Here is a 20,467-nt window from a genome sequence, read left to right on the forward strand (position 1 = left end):
CCAGGCCTTTAAAAAGCAGAACTGTCAGAATCAGCTCCCGAAGAGGCTGAGTTCGAAACACAATGGCACTTTCTGTTCGTGTCTCCCACCCATGTTCTAGTTTTAGGGACAAAGGAGTCTTCAGGGTTGCCTTTAGGAGGTTCCTAAATCAAATCTCCTTACAACTGCTTGGGAAGGTGGACAATCGCTCCATGATGACCTAGGAATCTGGGCAACATGTTGCCATGGAAACCTGAATTTGGAGACTGAGTTCCAAAGAGTTTTGTGTTGCATAGGCTGTGGTCTAAATCAAGATGGCCAGGGGCTATGAGCCGCTACCCGCCTCTTGGTGGAGAGGGGGCCCCAAGTTGGCAAAGTGCCTTTCCCTCTCTGGCCTCCCTACAGAGCCTCTGAGGTTTGCACTCACGGGCGAATCTTTAGAGTGGAGGCTCAGAGGGGCAAGGATGGGTCTAGGCCAGGTGGGCTGCCCAGCACCAGTACCAGTTCTTCTATGCCCCTATGGCATCCTCAGGAGGAAGGTCCCTCCCTGGGCTCAGAGCACTCCCTGCGGTGGGGAGCACTCCCTGGGGTGCGGAGGCTCAGCCTCCCCGCTGGACATCTGGACAGTGCACGTGGGTCTGTTTGCTCCATGCCTTGTGTTTGTACAACACTTTTTAACGCGCTTCAGTGGCTGGAGCGCAAACATGGGCCAGTGGCAGAGGTGGCGTCTTTGGGCCGCCACCCCACAATCCAGGGCCTGGGTTGCTTAGAGATGGGAGCAGATGCAGCCAGCGTTTTGAAAATAACTTTTCCACTTCATTACTCTGACCCCTGTCAGTGGGTGGAACAGGGAGTTCTGAGCTGAAACCCTCTCAAGCAAAGGGGTTACAAAATGTTGCCAGGTTTCTTCACAAAAAATTTCTCTGGGGGCTTTTCCCATTTGATTCATTGAAGTCTGACTTCAAAGGAGGAAGAAATGATCCTGTGGGAGCTGGGATCTGCGTTTGGAGAGAACAGAGTAAATATCCCTTTTTAAATACCTGAGAGCAGGGGACGGAAGGATTCGAGGTAGAGGAACGAAGCCAGTACCTCCAGTGAGGGGTGACGGTCAGCATTCCTGCCCAGTAGGCCCCCAGTAGACCCCTCTTTCCCTGGCCAGTGCCGCCTACAGTGCTCTTGGGGAGTCCTGTTGCCCAGGTGAGCAGGATCTCCCCAGGCCCAGAGCCAGTCTACCTCTCCGCTTCCCTGGGTTTTCTGCTGAGCCTTGGAAGCCCAAAGCAGTCAGCTGATTCCATTGGCCTGGGAAAAATTAGCCATCAGAGGGTTCTGCCTCGTCAATTTGCTCCAGCACGTGACATGGTCAGGGCTGGACAAAGTGCAGTGGGGACATCAGAGCAGGGCTGGTATGTGAAGCAGAAAGGTGAAGCAGAAAGGTGACCACAAGGACTCTCTCCTCAGGAGCGTGTGCTGGGAGGCTCCCGGTTGTACAGGGTTGTTAGGAAACAGGTCAGCTTTGCTGAGTCTGCATGTCCAGATTGGTACTTGAATCCTGGCCAACACAGGTAGCATAAAATTCTGGGTGTGTATACCAGTCATCTGAAGATAGGGCTTACCTAGGAAGGGGCTTGAGGACCAGAATGTCAGCTACAACCCATTGCTTTGCTTCCAAGCCCATCCAGGCTGCATATGACACCTCCCCAACGGTCAGGGTTTACTCCCAGGGCAGGTGGACTCTGGTGGACACTGGTGCCAAGGGGGCTACCAGTTGTTCTCTCCCTGCCTGCCAGCAACCCCCAAGGCCTGCCCTGGGGCTCCCAGGTAGGGAGGCACACGCCCTTGGGTGTCTGAATCCACACTGTCCTGGGGCCTAGGTCTCTGGGGACTCTTATCCACAGCTATGCTCTTTGGCCAGAACTCCAGAGGAGGGGCCACTGGCAGCTACTGTTTTCCCTTCTGGGAAGGTCACACAGCAGCCGGACCTGTTTATAGTGCAACCCAGGGCTCAGAGAATGAGTCACAGGCATCCCTGTGTAGTGGGGCCGAGAGGAGCAGAGCAGCCCAGGACAAGGGAGCAGCAGGCTTTGCCCAGCCAGGCCCACTCCAGCCTCAGCCCTCACAGAGGGAGTGGTGTGGTGGCTGTGGGAAGCACCCCAGAGCCCAGGGTGGCGAGGGGTTGTGCTCCCCAGCTCTGAGTGCAGCTGTGAGTCCAGAAGCAGCAAATAGCCTCTGCTGAGCGTGTCCCCAGGGCTGCACTGCCCTGGCTTTATACTTTGCAGCAGGGCTGGTTCTTCCCTTGCCAATAGGCCCTTGAGGCCCTCACGAGGGCACTCTGCTGAGCAGCCAGTCACCTGTCCATCGCCGTGGTCTCTGAGGAGCTGAGCTGTGCAGGAGGAGCGAGAGAGAGAGCGGGGGGGGGACATCCAGTGAGGAGGAGACTCAGACCTAGGCTGGAACAGAGGAGGGCCCGCAGGCAGATGCAAGTCCACTGATGGTGTGGCCCTGGACCATGGGGAGTCAGCCAGGGGAGGCCAAGAGAGGGGATCTGGAATGGGTCTAAAAGGAGCTTCCGAAGTGATGTGGATGTGAGAGGTTTCCTGTCGGGAGTAGACAGGATGCTCACCAAGGAACACATTAGAGGCGTGAGAAGTTCTGGTAATGGCCTTGGGGCCCAAGCTGAATGTGTCAGACAGGGGCCGTGGGAGGTTTCCGAGAGGCAGTGTGGCCTGATGGCTCTGCACTTCGGCTTGACCTTTTTGAATCCAACCAGTCGGAATCAACTCAGCAGCAGTGGGTTTGGTTTGGCTTGGTATCATCAGTTACTAATAAGGAAAATCTCCAGATCAGGCTGCCCCTGGGCACAGCAAACGGGGGAAATGGTCTTTGGCAGGCATGGCAGCTTTGAGACGGACAGAAAGAAGCAGCTTAAAGGATAAAACACAGTTAGTGTTAATGTTTGAAAAATAATTAGTGTCCACAGGGAAACCTTCTCTTCTCCAGTGCCTGCTATTCTTGTGTGTGACCATGCATTGACTATTGCCAGGATGTTTATGCTTTGGGTTTCATTGTTCAAGGTCATCTTTGGTGTTCTTTTCAGAAAGATTTCATCAGACATAAATACTAGTCCTCCGTAATCCCTAAAAGCTGAAACACAGTTTTGACTACCTATTTAAAAACTTGTGTTGGCCAAGCAACACCATGAGCTAAGGCGAGGGTAAATGGCAAACTAGGAAAACATGCTTGCAGTATATGTACAAACTGTGAATGTCTTTAATATATAAAGTATCTTTATAAAATCAATATTAAAAAATTAGCATCCCCAGAGAAAAGAATGACAAATGAAGAATATAAATAACTAGTTGTAAAAAAATTATAGAAAAATGTTCAAAGTCATTAGTAGTCAAATAAGTGTACTTTTTTTCTGTTTCTTTTTTTAGTCATGGAAAATTTTAAATATACATGGTGTTAAAATATGATAATAAACCGCACGTACCCATCTTGTAGCTTCAGCAGCTACCAACTCATGTTGTTGTTGTTAGGTGCCGTCGAGTCGGTTCCAACTCACAGTGACCCTGTGTACCATAGAACAAAACACTGCCCGGTCCTGCGCCATCCTTACAATCCTTGCTATGTTTGAGTCCATTGTTGCAGCCACTGTGTCAGTCCACCTCGTTGAGGGGCCTCCTCTTTTTCGCTGGCCCTCTACTTTACCAAGCGTGACGTCCTCCTCCAGGGGCTGATCCCTCTTGACAACATTTCCAAAGTATGTAAGACACAGTCCCGCCATCCTTGCTTCTAAGAAGTATTATTGTTGTGCCTCTTCCAAGACAGATTTGTTCATTCTTTTGGCGGTCCACGGTATATTCAATATTCTTTGCCAGCACCACAATTCAAAGGTGTCAGTTCTTTGGTCTTCCTTATTCATTGTCCAGCCTTCACGTGCATATGATGCAATTGAAAATACCATGGATTGGGTCAGGCGCACCTTAGTCTTCAAGGTGACATCTTTGCTTTTCAACACTTTAAAGAGGTCCTTTGCAGCAGATTTGCCCAATGTAATCAGCTTACAGCCAATCTTATTTAATTGCTACCTCCTTCTATCACCAGATTACTTTGAAGCAAATATCAGTCATTGATTTGCTTAATCCATATACACAAAGAAATGGAGTTTAAAAGAACAGGGAAGTATAATTTTTACCTATTGGTGAAGTGGCAAATGTTAAAAATAATAATAATGCACAGTGTTGGAGTGGTTATGGTGAAATGGACACTGTGCTGCTGGTGGGAGCATCAAGTGGTGTAATTTTTCTGGAAGACAGTTTGGCACAAAGTATCACAAAACTTTAAAAATGTGATTGTCTTTTTGCCTAATTATCCTACTTTTGGGACTTTATCTTGAAATATTAGCTATGTGCTCATATACTTATCCTTAAAAATGTTTATTGAAATATTATTTACAATAAGAATTAAAAAGGACTTAATGTCCAGCATCGTAAACCATCCAGATAAGAAGATACTAGGCAGTCATTACAAATTATGTTGGAGAAGAATACTAAATGAAATTAGAAAACATTTTTAATATAAAAAAAAACGAAAACGTTTATAAAACAAATGGATCGTATGGTTCCAGTTATGTTAAAAAAGTTACAGAATTTTTTTTTGATAGTGGTGAAAATATACACAGCAAAACCTTCACCAATTCAACAATTCCCACGTGTACAATTCAGTGACATGGATTACAGGCTTCAAGTTGTGCCGCCTTTATTACTAATTATAGGTGTTTGACACACATGGGGTCACCATAAGTCAGAATCCACTCGGCTGCAACTGGTGGATTTATAGGAAAAAAACTAAAGGGAAACCTGGTTATCTCAGGGTGGTTTTTTTAAAAATAATTTTTATTGTGCTTTAAGTGAAAGTTTACAAATCAAGTCAGTCTCTCACATATAAACTTATATACACCTTACTACATACTCCCACTTGCTCTCCCCCTAATGAGTCAGCCCTTCCAGTCTTTTCTTTCGTGACTGTTTTGCCAGTTTCTAACCCTCTCTACCCTCCCATCTCCCCTCCAGACAGGAGATGCCAATACAGTCTCAAGTGTCCACCTGATACAAGTAGCTCACTCCTCATCAGCATCTCTCTCCAACCCATTGTCCAGTCCATGTCTGATGAGTTGTCTTCAGGAATGATTCCTATCCTGGGCCAACAGGTTTGGGGACCATGACTGCCAGGATTCTTCTAGTCTTAGTCAGACCATTAAGTCTGGTCTTTTTATGAGAATTTGGGGTCTGCATCCCACTGATCTCCTGCACCCTCAGGGGTTCTCTGTTGTGCTCCCTGCCAGGGCAGTCATCGGTTGTGGCCGGGCACCATCTAGTTCTTCTGGTCTCAGAATAATATAAGTCTCTAGTTCATGTGGCCCTTTCTGTCTCTTGGGCCCATAATTATCTTATGACCTTGGTGTTCTTCATTCTTCTTTGATCCAGGTGGGTTGAGACCAATTGATGCATCTTAGATGGCCACTTGTTAGCATTTAAGACTCAGGGTGGTTTTTATTTCATTCTTTTATAATGTATACTTTGTTTGAAATATTTTGCAATGAAGATACATTGCTTTTCTAATCAGGAAAAAAAGAAAGCATAATTGGAAAAATGTAGGGGGTGTATGGTATGGTTTGCCCTTGGACTCTGTCCTTCCCTAGGAATGGCCCTGCTTACCAAAATAACATGTTAGGAAGAAGAATTTTGTTGGTGTTGGTAAGGAATGCCCAAGGCAGAAAGAGGCAAGATAGCAAGGAGGACAACTGGAAGGCTGCAATTGTCCAGGCATTAGGGCCTCACCCGTGGGCAGATGGAAAGTCAGCTCTTCTCTGAGGTTCCTGTTCTTCCCTGTCCTGAATCTTGTGCTGGGAGAAGACTCCAGAAGATCAGGGCAGGGTTGGGTGCTAGCCCCAAGACCCTGTTGTCCTGTTGGCCTCTAGCCTGGGTTAGGATTACCTAGCAAGCCGTTTGCTTTTCTGGAGCATCCCCTAGCCCTGTTGAAAAGTTTGAGACCGTTCATTGTGTCCATAGGCCTACCCAGTTTTGCAGCAACAAAAGGGTTTCCCTGGCTGAAGTCTGCACAAAGTGGCTTTTTCTACACCGGGCTCTATTGGCTTCCATCTGTTCTTCTGGTTGGTTTCTAAGCCCACTTTGGTCATTTTCTTCCTTCACCTGCCCTGACTGGAGTTGCATCCCAGGCAGGAACTGGTCCCTCCTTCCACATAAGCAGAGTTAATCTTTGGATTCTCCTTTGGGTGGTTATGGGCCCAGAGATTCCTCCCCTGCAAGGCTGCCTTGCTGGAGTAAGCAGCATGGAGGTGGCCCAATGTGCAGGTTTGGGAACTAAGGCCATGTCGTCTGAACTGCAGCATACCTGGGAGGCAGGTATGCAGAGAGCAACATTGGGGCACCTTTAGTGTTCATCTGGCTGTGCTGGGCACACATGAGCACATCCCATTTCCTCTATTTCCTACTGGGGTGAATGCACCTTCTCCCCTTCTGCCCCTCTCAAGAAGCCTGGAAGGTCAGAGGCCTACTCCTGGGGGCTTGGACAAGAGATCTTTGTGTGGTGAAAGTTCTCTGGGGAGCCTGACCAGCCACAGCAGCCAAACCAAACCAAACCCATTGCCATTGAGTCGATTCCGACTCATAATGACCCTATAGGACAGAGTAGAACTGCCCCATAGGGTTTTCAGGGAGTGCGTGGTGGATTCGAACTGCTGACCTTTTGGTTAGCAGCCATAGCTCTTAACCAGTATGCCACCAGGGTTTCTGCCACACCAGCGTTACGCCATAAAATTAGCCAAACACTGTAGGTTTGTTCATGTTTCTTTTCAATCCTAGGCTCTCAAAACATCTTAAGTCCCTTACTAGTTTTTTTATAACAGCTTTATTGAGATATAATTTATGTACCATACAACTCACCTAATAGTATGCAATTCATTGGTTTTTAGTATGTTCAAGGAGCTAAACAACCATCATTACAATCAATCTCATCACCCTCAAAAGAAACCCCTGTATCCATTGCAGTCACTGCCCGTTTACCTCCAACTTCCCCCTGGCAGCCTTAGGCAACCACTAATCTACTTGCGGTCTCTATGGACTTGCCTATTCTGGGCATTGCATGTAAATGGAATCATATAATATGTGGTCTTTTGTATCTGGCTTAGCATAATGTTTTCAAAGTGCATACATATTGTAGCATGTATCAGGGCTTCGTTTCTTTTATAACTGAATAATATTCCATTGTATGATTATACCGTAGCCCTGGTGGTACAGTGGTTAAGCAATTGGCCGCTAACTGAAAGGTCAGTGGTTTGAACCTACCAGCGGCTCTGAGGCAGAAAGATGTAGCAGTCTGCTTCCATAAAGATTTATAGCCTTGGAGATCCTATAGGGCAATTCTGCTCTGTCCTATAGGATCCTTTGAGTTGGAATCGACAATGGGTTTGTGTTTTTTTCTGGGGAGGGGGGCAGCAGTTAAGAGCTACAGCTGCTAACCAAAAGGTCTGCAATTCGAATCCACCAGGTGCTCCTTGGAAACCCAATGGGGCAGTTCTACTCTGTCCCTCAGGGTCACTATGAGTCAGAATTGACTCGACGGCCGTAATTTTTTTGGTTTTTGGATAGTTATATCACATTTTGTTTATCCATTCATCAGTTGATGGATGTGAAGTTGTGTCCACTTTTTAGCTATTATGAAGTAGGCTGCTATAAACATTTGTGTACATGTTTTTGTGTAGACATATGTTTTCATTTCTCTTGGATATATACCTAGGAGTAAAATTGCTGGGTCACATGGTAACTCTATGTTTAACCGTTTGAGAACTGTTTACAAAGTGGCTGCACCATTTGATATCCCTACCTGCAGTGTGGAAACTCTGGTGGATTAGCGGTTAAGAGCTACAGCTGCTAACCAAAAGGTTAGCAGTTTGAATCCACCAGGAGCTCCTTGGAGGCTCTATGGGGCAGTTCTACTCTAACCTGTAGGGTCCCTATGAGTTGGAATCGACTCAATGGCAATGGATTATGGGACCAGTAGTGTATAAAGGCTCTAGTTTTTCCACCTCCAATGTTTGTTATCTGACACACCTAGTGGGTGTGATGTGGTATCTCACTGTGGTTTTGATTTGCATTTCTTTAAAGACTAATGATGTCGGGCATCTTCTCACGTGCTTTATTTTAGCCACTTGTATATCTTCTTTGGAAGAACTGTCCAGATCCTTTGGCCATTTTTAGAATTTGGTTATTTGTATTTTTATTATTGAGTCTCATAGGAGTTCTTTCTATATCCTAGATACAAGGCCATTATCAGATACATGATTTACAAAAGTTTTCTTCCATTCTGTACAGTATCATTTCACTTCCTTGAAGATGTCCTTTGAAGCACAAATTTTTTTTTTTTTTGATGTTCCTTACTCAGTTTGAACTGTGAGTAAAACAGGCATAGATGGTGAGGGGCATGTATGTACCTAAATTAAAACTTGGCACACTGCTAGATCCTTGTTAGCTATCTATGCTGCCTCCTTCAGCAACACTGGATTTGCTTGCAGGCAGCCAGCACTTGTTACCTGTTTGATAAAACAGAGAAGAGATGAAAGACACATGGGGGAGGGGAACCTAAGATTAGGTCCACATAAAAAAAAACAAAAACAAAAACACATAAACAGCCTGAATTCAGTGAAGCAGGTTGTTAGCATCCCTATCCAGAGAGCGAGCCTCAATGTCAGGGACATGGCGGATGTGGATGGGAACCTTCACACATGCGGTGTAATCTCTCTTGATGTTAGAGAAGAGGAGCTATGGCTGGTTGTTTGGGGGATGTACTTTGCTCCACGTTGTTTTGAATGTACGAATGTGTTGTAATATTTTACCGTGTCTGGATTTGTGTGGAATTGCTGAGGGTTTCAGCCATGAGGCCATGTTTGGATGGGCCCTCTCTTGTTCTGCACCCAGCCTGCGCTGATGGGAGATGTGAGAGTGGCCCCATTGGACTTGTCAGATGCTGATCTTTAGGACAAAACTCTAATGGTGGAAAGAGAATTCCCCACTTGAACTTAGAGATCCAAAAAGGGGAATTCTAGGCCCTCTCCTTTGTCAGCCCTGAGGCAACTGTAGAATTCTGATTGGCACCCTCCAGAAACCTACTCTCTCAAAACCCAAAGCAGCTTTTGCTGACATCTGATCTTTCTAGGGAGCTGATATTTTTATTTTTAAAATGATGCTTTTATCCCCAAATAGATTCTTAGCAGGCTTGTTCCCTTTGAGGGGTTCCTGAAGCCCACAAATTTTGCTCCCTGGGATCTCAGGGTAACCCTGGAAATATAGGAGGGCTCCGACCTATGCCAGGGATGGGGGAGGGGAGGGACACTTGCCAGCCAGGAAGCCAGACAACCCTGTCTCTACTTTTGGAGTCTGATTTCTGCATTGCTCTGCTCGCTCCCCTTCCCTCACAGTCTCAGTCCAGGAAGGAGAACTTTCAGTGAGCTGTAATCACCCATGGGCTAATCTCTCTATGAATCACACAGGTAGACAATGAGGCCTGGCAGTCCCTTGATTGTCCCTTGATTTTCCCTTCCCCTCCTCCCTCAGCTTTGCCTTGTCCATTCTCTCAGCCTCTCCCCGCCTTGCTTAAGTTCCCCTTGTTTCTTGTCTTTCAGCTGCCCAACATGTTTGGTGACCTTCGGTCCACACTTATTGCCTTGATGATTGGGTCCTATGCCTCCTCAGCAGTCACCTTCCCAGGAATTAAGGTAAGGGTGTGGCCAGCAGGTTTCCTACACATTCCTTTGATACCAGTATCTGCATGGGGCCTCCCCCGAGGCTCCTTCAACCTCTTCTGAAGAGAGAAGTCTTTGTGGGCGTTTGAGCTGTCCCCTCCTCACCCCCACCCCCACCCCCACCCCACCCCCACCCCCACCCCCACCCCCACCCCCACCTGGGCGGGATGCACCTGGGAGCCACAGGAGTAAGAAAACTAAAACTGTAGCTGTCAGAAAATTCAAGCGTATCACTGCAGGGTGTTACACGGGGTGCCTTTGCATTTCTGGGTTGGGGTAGGGAGAAGTAGTGGGTGAGTTCATCCAGGTCCTGAGTCCAACTCCAGTCTCCCTGCCCCCAGCCCTGTTGTTGTTGGGCTGTTGCTCCCCATTCGCCAAAGTGCAGCTCTCTGCCAAGTTGGTTCAGCTGTTTCCCTCCCAGACAGGATCCTGAGCCTGTAGAAGTCACGCAGGGTCAGGATGAAGCAAACACCTCGTGGTACTTCAGGCCCCGCTCCTACTCCAAATTCACATGCTCGTGCCAGAGCGTCCGAAGGGGCTTCTCCCTCCTCTGGCACCAGCACCAAGTGAAAACCCTTCCTGAGGTATGGGGGGAGGATGCCATAGAGGAAGAGAGCCACAGATGCTGGCTGGCCACCTGGGAATTAAGGAAGGCCTGGGGCCAGCATCCTCGAGCATGCAGGTATCTACAAGTCCCTTCTCCTCTCAGTGTCTGTGGGTCTGATCTCTGGGGAGCTGGGCAGCTTCTGCTAGTATTTTGGGGACCCTTGTTTGGGTGCTGGAAAGAAATGGCACTGGTGCCAGTAACAGCCAACACCTTCTGCCAGGATTACACTGTTAACCCCACCATGCCCCCATGAGGATACATGCCCTTGTCACACCCATTTCACAGAGGAGCAAAGTGAGACACATCCATTTGTCATTTGTCCATTCCCTGAGGCTTTTTTTTTTTTTTTTTTTGGTGAACCAACCATAGATACTCTTCTAGGCACTGGAGAAACGTCAGTGGACGAGGCTAGCAAGGCTCCTGTTCTCAGGGAGCTGAACTAGCAATAGAGAAGTCAATGAATAAAACCACAAAAGGCTCAGCCAGGGCTATTCACTTCCACTCAGTGGAACAGGGTGATGTGACGGCAATGGGGGTGGATAGGGAAGGCCTCCCAGAGGACGTGACATTGGATCCCACCTAGATGCATGGGGGTTAATAACATGCCAGGGCCAGATAACTAGCAAGTAGGGGCTAGCTGGGATTATTGGAGGCCGGGTATCTGATGTCCGAAGGCCCCGGCAGGCAGGGCCGGGCCTCCTGTGCATCCCCTGATAGAGTCAGGGTAAAGCAAACACCTCACAGGCCTTCACCCCAGCTCCTACTCCAAATCCGCATGCTCCTGCCAGAGCGTCAGAGGGGGCTTCTTCCTCCTCTGGCACCAGCTCTTTCTCCCCTCTTCTAATTCTGCACCCCCTCATTATGCCTGTCAGGTCATCTATGACTTTGGTGTCTCCTTCATCGTCATCCTCGTGGTCTGGGCCGGCTGCTCCGGGCTGGTTTTCCTCAACTGCTTCTTTAACTGGCCTCTGGAGCCCTTCCCGGGGCCAGAGGACATGGACTACTCGTAAGTGGGCGTGTTTCTCTCTGCCCCCCATACCTGCCCCAGCTAGGGTCCCTGGCAACACTGACAGGTACTCTCCCATGGCCTCCAGGGTGAAGATCAAGTTCAGTTGGCTGGGCTTTGACCACAAGATCACAGGGAAGCAGTTCTACAAGCAGGTGACCACGGTGGGGCGCCGCCTGAGTGTGGGCAGCTCCATGAGGAGCGCCAAGGAGCAGGCAGCGCTGCAGGAGGGCCACAAGCTGTGCCTGTCCACCGTCGACCTGGAGGTGAAGTGCCACCCAGATGCTGCAGGTACCTGCCACTCCCCCCTTGCCTCCCAGGACTGCCCACGACATCCACAGGGCTGTCTGCACCCACACCCGGGGGTAGGAAGGCGCAGCCACCCCAGACCTAGAAAAGGCTGAGGACTTTGTGGGTTCCATCTCACTTCATCCCCTCTTTATCCCAAACAAGGAGGTGGCACGACCCACCCTGCTTTACAGATGAGCACACTGAGGCTTACAGAGGCTGAGGGATTTGCCTAACTCTAATTTCACACCCTGGTGGTGCAAACAGTTAAGTGCTCTACTACCAGCTGAAAGGTTGGCAGTTCAAACCCATCCTCAGAAGACAGGTCTAGCAATCACTGCTTCTAAAAAGGTCACAGCCTTGACAACCCTATGGAGCAGTTCCACTCTGCATACATGGGGTCACCTTCAGTCTCCACAGCAACAACAACAATTGCACACAACCGGGAGACCCAGCTTCAGAACCCGCATGGTGTTAAGCTCAGCTGGGCTGGTCCTCAAGTTACATCACCCCTTCCCGTTGCATCCAGCATTGGGTGATCTGGTCAGCAGATTGGTCATCTCTGCCCCATGTGCCCCGGCCCCGGACGGTCGGTGGGCTGTGGGCCCCAGAGGTACTGGCCGCCATTCTCCCTGAGTGTCTGTGGCCTTCTCCCCACAGCGGCCCCCTCATTCATGCACAGCGTGTTCAGCCCCATCCTGCTGCTCAGCCTGGTCACCATGTGTGTCACCCAGCTGCGGCTCATCTTCTACATGGGAGCCATGAACAACATCCTCAAGTTCTTGGTCAGCGGCGACCAGGACATAGGTAGGTGGCCCCCTGGGCCTCTGTGCACAGCCCCATGGGAGGGTGGCCCCTGAGTCTCCGTCGGTCACTCTCGTCTGCCTGAGGTCAAGCCTGCTGGCCAGCGTCTGGGGCACATTAGACTGGGCTGGACGGCAGAATCCCCAGGGCCTGTGTGCATGTCAGAGCCATTTCATCAGAGCCAGCCCGAGCTGTTCTTTCATGTCCTCAGTCAGGGTTTGCCGGTTTAGGAGATAGGGGAGGACTAAAATAACTGCATGTGTTGGGGGTGGGGTGGGGGACACTTTTTTCAGTGCCCGAAGGGGAGGCTTGACGGGTGTGTTTGTAAGTGAAAATGTTGCACAGAACAGTGTACTCCACCTTAGTGCTTGTTGAAAGACAACAAATCAAACCCAAACATGGAGAACAACTCTGGAAAACCACAGGGCTGACATGGGGTGATGCTGGGCCTGGAGGGGAGGAAAGTCTGTGGGCTGGAGGCTTTGGGGCAGTTACACAGCAAGCACGGGGGCAGAGCGGGGGGAGGGGAGACCTGTGCCCTGACCGGGAAACAAGGCGAGGCTTCCCGGTGTGTGGAATCCAGTTGAGGCTTGTTAACTCTGGTAAACAGAACTGATAACCCACATGCCACTTTTTCAAAACAGCAGAGAAGGTCTTCAGCTGATTAGAGGTTTTGATTCTACAAAGAAAAGTCTGTACTTCCTCAGGGCCTGAGCTGAGTCAGCATTAGTCATCCTGGAGGGACAAACACGTTTGGTAAATCCTTTTTGCTGGCAGTCTCCCTGGCTGCTAACCTTTTTGTTGGTTTCATTGTATTTTTTTTTTTTTTTTACTTGGGGGAGATAGCTTAGGCAGTGTAAGGAAATCAAATATCAGCCTTTAAAGGACAAGAATTACGGCTTCAACAAAAGGAAAAGATAGCCTGAGGAGCCAGCTAAACGGGGGCCCTAAGCTAAACGGGGGCTCTACTATGGGCATAGAGATCTGTAGGTGGAGAAAACTGATTATCTGGGCACCCTTGTGAAAATCTGTAGTGATCATTAACATACTAAAGGCCGGAAGGAGCCCTACAGAAAAAAAATAATCGATTTAAACTGGTTTAGTACACGTTTCCCCCAAATTCTGTCACTGGGAACCTTTTTTTTACGTAATGCCTGTTACAATCTGTGCAACACATTCGGGGAAAACTGAGCTGTCTTATCTAACCAAACCAGTTGCCCTTGAGTCAGCCCCACTCAGGGCGACCCCATGCGGGTCAGAAGAGAACTGATTTTTCAGCAGTAGATTGCCAGGCCTTTCTTCTGAGGCACCTCTGGGTAAATCGAACCTCCAACTTTTTGGTTAGCAGCCCAGCGGGTTAAATGTTCACACCACCCAGGGACTCCCTATCATGTCTAAGGTCCCTCTTTGTATAAACACTCAGGGCCAGAGAGGTCATTACCCTGGATGAGCAGAGAAAGGGAAGTGGTCCTTACTGGACTAATCTGAGAAATTCTGATGCCTAGGAGAAATTTTTCCAGCTGTTTCCCACATTCGAAAAGTCGGTTTCAAGGAGAGGAAGCTGGGCCAGGAAATTTGGTCTGTGGTGACAGGACGTTGGTTTTTCCCATCCTGCTCTTGCACACGGTTGTACCAGTACCACAGCCAGCTGTGCCTAGAGGTGCTGCTTCAGGATGGGGGCAGCGGGGTGCACAAAGGGAGATGGGACCAGCTCTGGACAGGAGACCATGGTGTCAGATGCCTTGGCTGGGTGTCTGGGGTGGATTCTTCCACCTCTGCCTCCTTGTGTGTGCAGAAAGAAGTGGGCCTGACAGAGCAGTGGCCCGGGGCAGGCATGGTGTGAGGGGATCTGATTCTCCCAGACTTCCTCATGCACGCCACTTCCTCATCACGTCCCTGGCCTGATTTACTAAGTGCCTGTGATGAGGCACCAGCTGCACATGACGGGCACCAGCAGACAGGGTACGTCAGCAGGTGCCCGTGCTGGGCCTTCTCCCGCCTCTGCTCCCAGAAGGCTGGCTCACACTCAGCTTCCCCTGAGCTCCCTGAGCATCAGGTCTTCACGGGAAATGGAATCTGTGCTGGGCTAGCCTGCCTCTACTCACCAGCAATCTGTAACAGCTTCTGAGATTTCTGCTGCTAACCTCTCTCCTTTCTGCCTTTTCACCATTGCTTTCTTGGTGCAGTGATGGCCACGGGTAAGCTGGGGAGGGGGATTGTCAGTGAACATGGCAACATCCCCTCCCCTCCCAGGCAGCCCCTGTTCTACCAAGAACCACCTCGCCTTGGACTCCATACATCCCTCTTGGCCAGAATTGTGGGGTGGGGGAGGGGCCATCAGCTTTCAGCTTCTATTTATTTGCCCAAAAAATCCCATCATTTTAAGGCCCTGTGAAGATTGAAGCCCTTACGTCAGAGCCCCTGTGAGTGGTGCCTTCCTGGGATATTTCTAGAGGCAGCAAACCAATGTCCGGTCGCATACAAAGCCTGAATCATACATTCGTAATTTTGTGGTTTCCAAGTCACAGTGACTTCCTGGAGCTTTTGAAGAGGACATTGTGACATACTGGATTTCATTTGCTATTTCTTGGAAACCAGCAGGGGATTGGGAGCAGAGAATAAGGTGACCTGCCTCTTGCTCTGGCCTTGACTTCAGAGGTTAAGGTGTCCAGAGTTCCCCCTTAAACCTTGCAGTGACAAAGGGAATCTGGGTCAGACCCCAGATGGGCGTTGAATAGCAAGCGGCCCCTTTCCAGGTCCTCTGCCAAGGGCCCTCTCCTGACACTGCCTGTTTTCCTCCCCAGTCAGTCTCTATACCTCCATCTTTGGCGTGCTCCAGCTGCTCTGCCTGCTGACGGCCCCTGTCATTGGCTACATCATGGACTGGAGGCTGAAGGACTGTGACGATGCCTCTGAGGAGCCTGAGGAGAAAGACACCAGCCAGTGCGTAGGCTGGGCCCATGTCTCTGGCTCCCAGCCCCTAGAGGAATAAGACCACGCAGCCACATGTTAAGCAGGGACAGGGTAATAGGTCAGGTGTAGTCAGTGGGAGGAGCAAGAAAGGAGTATGCTCTTACTCTCAGAAGTCTTTTCAAATACTCATTTGTTCAGCTCAGTGTATGTTTTAGAATTTTCTTATGGAAATTCTTTTGCATGCTAAAGCTTGGGAAGTACAGAACTAGAGGGAGTGGGGCACAAGAGGAAAGTCCGTGTGCAGATGACCGGGCATCAGACCATTCTGCCTTTAAGTCAACCCTCAGACTCGTAGCATGAGTGGCGCACTGGGTAGATGATGATTTTAAAGTGTCCCGTTACGCCACTTGGTTTGAATAGTAAGTTGCAGTAACCTTACTATGTGTTCATAGATTTGTTCATGATTCTGAGGATTAAATGAGGTCCTGAGGATTAAATGCCCCGTCTTATGTAAGGGCTGGGCTCTAAAATCAGAGGATGAGTTAAATGCTGTTTTTTGTGACTCCACCTTAAGATAATAAGCTGCTGTTTATTGTATCAGGCCCTGTGCCAAGCGCTTAAAGTACAATATCTCTATACACCCTATGAGGTGTTTACTAGTGTTATACCCATTTTACAGATGAGGGAACTGAAGGTAGGAATTTAAGGAGCTTTCCTGAGGTCACAGAGGAAGTGGTGGGCCTGGCCACCCAGCACTTCTCCAAGCACTTGGCATTCGTTCTTGGAGATGCAAGAACATTCTCCATGTCATCCAGTTGTCCACAGGGGATCTGTGTGGGTGGCGAGACTGGAATTGGTAATAGTGAGTTAACAAGGAAATAATTAACTGTATAGAGAATGCTCTGTTATCTAGGTCAGGCCCCATAGCCAAGAGGTTATTTGTGCCCATTCCAGTTCCATCTGCTGCAAATTTGTTTCTCCTTCACCCCTTCCTGCCCCCTAAGGGGAAATCCACTCATTTCCTTAGACAGCCTATTGTTGGCTTGGCTCCGTGCAAGGTTTGGTGAAGTTGAAGCCAATGGTAAAAGTGAGGCTTTGCCACATCAGATCTTGGGCACACTCTCCCTACCCCTCCCTGTTATTTGAGCTCAGTTTGCACTGAAGGCAATGCAGCATGTTGGTGATCATCTTCCAATATCTGAGACCCCTCCACTGAGGTCCTCATTTAGTGCTAAATCGAGAGGGAGGAATGGGAGTATCTCTAATGCTGGTCTAGTCCCAACACAGCCCCTAAGTGGGCTTGGGTGGCATCTGCAGTCTTGCTTTGGTTCACATCTTGTGACTCCCTAACTCCTTGGGAGAGCCCACCCTCCAGGGAACCCCCAGCTCCTGTGTCTCTGCTTCATGTCTCCACAGAGGCGAGAAGAAGAAGAGGCGGGACCGGCAGATCCAGAAGATTACCAATGCGATGCGGGCCTTCGCCTTCACCAACCTACTGCTCGTGGGCTTTGGAGTGACCTGCCTCATTCCCAACTTACCTCTACAGGTGGGTATGGGGAGAGGGAGAGGCCAGGTAGGCGTGGAATGACAAGAAGGGATGTTGTTTAGAGACTAAAAGGGGCATGATACATCATGGGAGCCATCAACAAACCAAATGATGACTTCTCGTTCATTTATTCAACCAACCAGTCAGCGAGCTGTTGTGTACAAAGAGCCTGTTACCCACCAGGCTCTGTGCTCCATACTGGGGCGAGCTGTAATAAAATAAGATTGTCTTTTGCAAAAGAACTCTTCTCTAGGAAGGTATGTGGTTCTTCTTGGTCTTTGGGGCATCTGACATATGACGACGATCACTACCGTGTCATTTCCTGAAACCATGTAGGGTAGATGTGTAGCTATTTGTTTTGTATTTCCTCCAACAGCTGGGATCTGATGTCCCCAGAGGTCTGGCCAGTCTATGGTGTTAATGGGAACATCTGCTCCCCTGGCACAAGAGTGTCTGATGGGTCCCCACATGTGCAGAGTGCTGAGGACTGTGATTGCTTGCCATCTGGGATCAGGAGCTTACTTCTTTGCATAAGACTTCAAATTCTAACAATAGGTATAGCCCCAATCCCTAAGTTTATGAACTTGAAGGGACACAGGAGATGGCATTACTTCCAGATGGCTATAGCCCAAGTCCAGATGGTATCTCAGGCCAGGTCCAAAAGGAATGAAAGATCCCTCCCTTTTTACAAGTGGCCATGTATTTAGGTATGTTGAATATCCAGGTGTGTACCACGCATGGGTGTGGTCACATGTATGTGCTGATAACTGTGTGCAGACAAGAGTAAACCACTGGAGACTTGTACCACTTCCAGTTAGCACTGTCATTGCATCCTTGGCACCCTCCCTGGCCTCTGGGTGGCTTCCCTTTCTGTAAGACTGGCAGACCCTTGCCCTGACCACCTTGCCCACTCGATCAGTGCTCAGCGGGGACAGCCATCTACTTTTCATTTTATTTAGTGCTCTTTGAAAGAAGAGTTGTGAAAAGGAAACAAAGCATCTGCAGGGCAGTCTGCACGAGAATATATGTGTGCACAGTCAGGTGCAGCTGCTGTCAACACCAGAGAGAACAGCCTTTGCCCCTCCACTGCCCACATGCCTGGGAACAGGTCCTGGCCGCTGAGCAGGATGGCAGGGCTGTGTATAAAAGACATCAAAGGCAAACAAAGGGCAGCGGCAGAGTGGACAGCCCTTGTGCCTCTCAGGAATCCTTAACGAGTGCTTCTCAGAGCCTGCCTACAGTGGCCTTCCTGGGAGAGACCTCCCAGAGACAGTGGTGGAGCTTTCCTAGGGGGACAGGGAGGACAGCCACCTGTCAGTAAGGTCTGGGGTGGCCAGGCAGGGAGATCCCTGAGCACAGTCCTTGGGTCAACAAGGCAGAGACCGATGTCATGATTGGTGCCTCCTACTCAGTGCTGGAAGCTGTGGTGGCATGGTGGTTAAGAGCTATGGCTGCGAATCAAAAAGTTGGAAGTTCAAATTCACCGGACGCTCCTTGGAAACTCTATAGGGCAGTTCTACTCGGTTCTATAGAGTCATCATGAGTCAGAATTGACTCGAGGGCAGTGGATTTTTTACTCAGTGCTATGTCTAACAACCAACTCTTGCTGGGAGGCGGGACAGCCCTGATTTGTAGTGTTTGCCAATTTCCCCGGTGTAAATGCTCTCATCATGGCCCATCTCAGGCTACCGGTGTGATGTCACTGAACGTGGAGTTGGGAAGGGATTCACAGTAACACCCCACTCTACACTATTTCCACCATTCAAATATCATAGACTCAAAAGCATAGATGATAATAAAATAACTGGAGTCTCTGGGCGGCACAAATGGTTAAGAGTTTGGCTGTTAGCCGAAAGATTGGCAGTTAAAGTCTACCTAGAGGTGCCTCAGAAGAAAGGCCTGGAAAATTAGCACAGTTCTGCTCTGACACACATGGGGTCACCATGAGTCAGAGTCAGCTTTTGAGTATTTACTACCTTTGTTTTAAAAATATTTAATTGTAAATTTATGTAATTTTTAATACTGGCTGTGCTTGACCACTGGCTCATCAACCTCCTGAAAATTTCACCAGTTGCCCTGGAGTGCTGGCACAAGTAGTTCCAACACACCACTGCTCCTTTTGCTCAGGACCCCAGGAATGGTGGGGTGGGAGGTGGGTGAGGCCTCCTCCCGGTCTTCCCCTCACACTGTCTCTCTCCTGCAGATCCTGTCCTTCATCTTGCACACGGTTGTGCGCGGATTCATTCACTCTGCCGTCGGGGGCCTGTATGCCGCTGTGTAAGTCCGGCAGCTGCAGGGGACTGGTGGACAAGGATGGAGGGAATGACTTGAGGGAGGTCCGTGGTGGACTGTATCCCTGAGGCTGGGCCAGCTTGCCCTGTGGGTTTCACCTTCTTGCATCAGGGGACAGGTAACAGGGCTCCTGCTGGGTGTCAGAGGACGGCTATACCTGGCAGGAGGTGGGTTTGGTGAACCAAGAGTTGGGTGCCCATGAGCCTCAGCGTTTAGCACGAAGTCAGTCCCCCAGCCAGGGTCAGTGCCCTTTGTGGCTCATTACTGCCTCAGGGCTATTGCTCAGCCGAGTCCGGGCTTCCCCTGGCTACTCACCTGGGAAAGACAAGGATAGGTTCTGGCCGCCTGAAGCTGGATGTTTAAGTTTCACTGGCCCTCAGCAAGGGCAGTGACACAGATAACTGAGCCCAGAATGGATCAGTAGTCCTCACCCAGAGCCTGAAATGGCCTACTCCTGGCCAGAGCCTGCAGGCTTCTCAGGCCCTGGCTGAAATAAAACCTGCATCTTTCTCCACAAGGCCACATATCCATAAGGGACTACAGTTGGTCCTCCTTCTCAGGCTGGGGCTCGCCCCGCAAACTGGAATCCAAGCACCACCCACTCTCTCTGACCCCAATTCCAGCTTATTCCTTTCTGGGATCCCTTCCTGCCTCTTGGGCAGCAGAGTGATGTTCGCTGAGATTTTGCCTAGAACTTTCTCCCCCGTCCAGCATTGTCCCATGCGGGTCATTCCAGGTCTGCTTGCCCCACCCCCAGGCCTGAAGGAAGTTGCGGGCGGCCCTGGCAGGGTCTAAGGGAGCCAGGCTGAGGACTGTGATGCTGAGTTTCCGTGATTACGCAATGTCCCTGGATGCAGGCACAGCAGCGCCACCTGCCTCCAACCGGCTCCAGGACCTATTTCCTAAGCCACAGACGCCCACTGGCACCACACTTTCCACTCGCCCTGCCAGATCCCTATCGTCCCAGGGCACACCTGGGCTAGGTGTGGCCTTCCTCAAGTCAGGCTCATGATGGCCCTAAAGGGAACCTCACTTTGCAGAACTGTTCAGCAGGAAGTAATCCAGGGACCAGCACCCCATTATTTTGGGGGGCTGCTCCTTCCCCTTCCATCTCTGACACCAAATGTGCAGCCTGGGGTACCACCACGCCTGGGGCTGGACTGGGGCCGAGGAGGTGTCTGGGAAGCCTGCAAGTGGCACCGCAGTGACGAG

At 49.7% G+C, this 20,467-nt stretch overlaps 1 protein-coding gene across 2 annotated transcripts in view; it reads left to right on the forward strand.

The window, feature by feature from the left end:
• The window catches only part of SLC43A2 (solute carrier family 43 member 2), a 43,928-nt gene that overhangs the window by 17,151 nt on the left and 6,310 nt on the right, over positions 1 to 20,467 (forward strand). For both annotated transcript variants that reach the window (XM_049859954.1, XM_049859953.1), the window contains exons 6-12: positions 9,680 to 9,772; positions 11,279 to 11,412; positions 11,501 to 11,703; positions 12,361 to 12,507; positions 15,309 to 15,447; positions 16,834 to 16,963; positions 19,167 to 19,240. In XM_049859954.1, the coding sequence (XP_049715911.1) occupies positions 9,680 to 9,772; positions 11,279 to 11,412; positions 11,501 to 11,703; positions 12,361 to 12,507; positions 15,309 to 15,447; positions 16,834 to 16,963; positions 19,167 to 19,240 (920 nt within the window). The remainder of the gene's footprint in view (positions 1 to 9,679; positions 9,773 to 11,278; positions 11,413 to 11,500; positions 11,704 to 12,360; positions 12,508 to 15,308; positions 15,448 to 16,833; positions 16,964 to 19,166; positions 19,241 to 20,467) is intronic.

This window comes from Elephas maximus, chromosome 19 (genome assembly GCF_024166365.1).
Source record: "Elephas maximus indicus isolate mEleMax1 chromosome 19, mEleMax1 primary haplotype, whole genome shotgun sequence".
In the NCBI taxonomy this organism is placed as follows: domain Eukaryota; kingdom Metazoa; phylum Chordata; class Mammalia; order Proboscidea; family Elephantidae; genus Elephas; species Elephas maximus.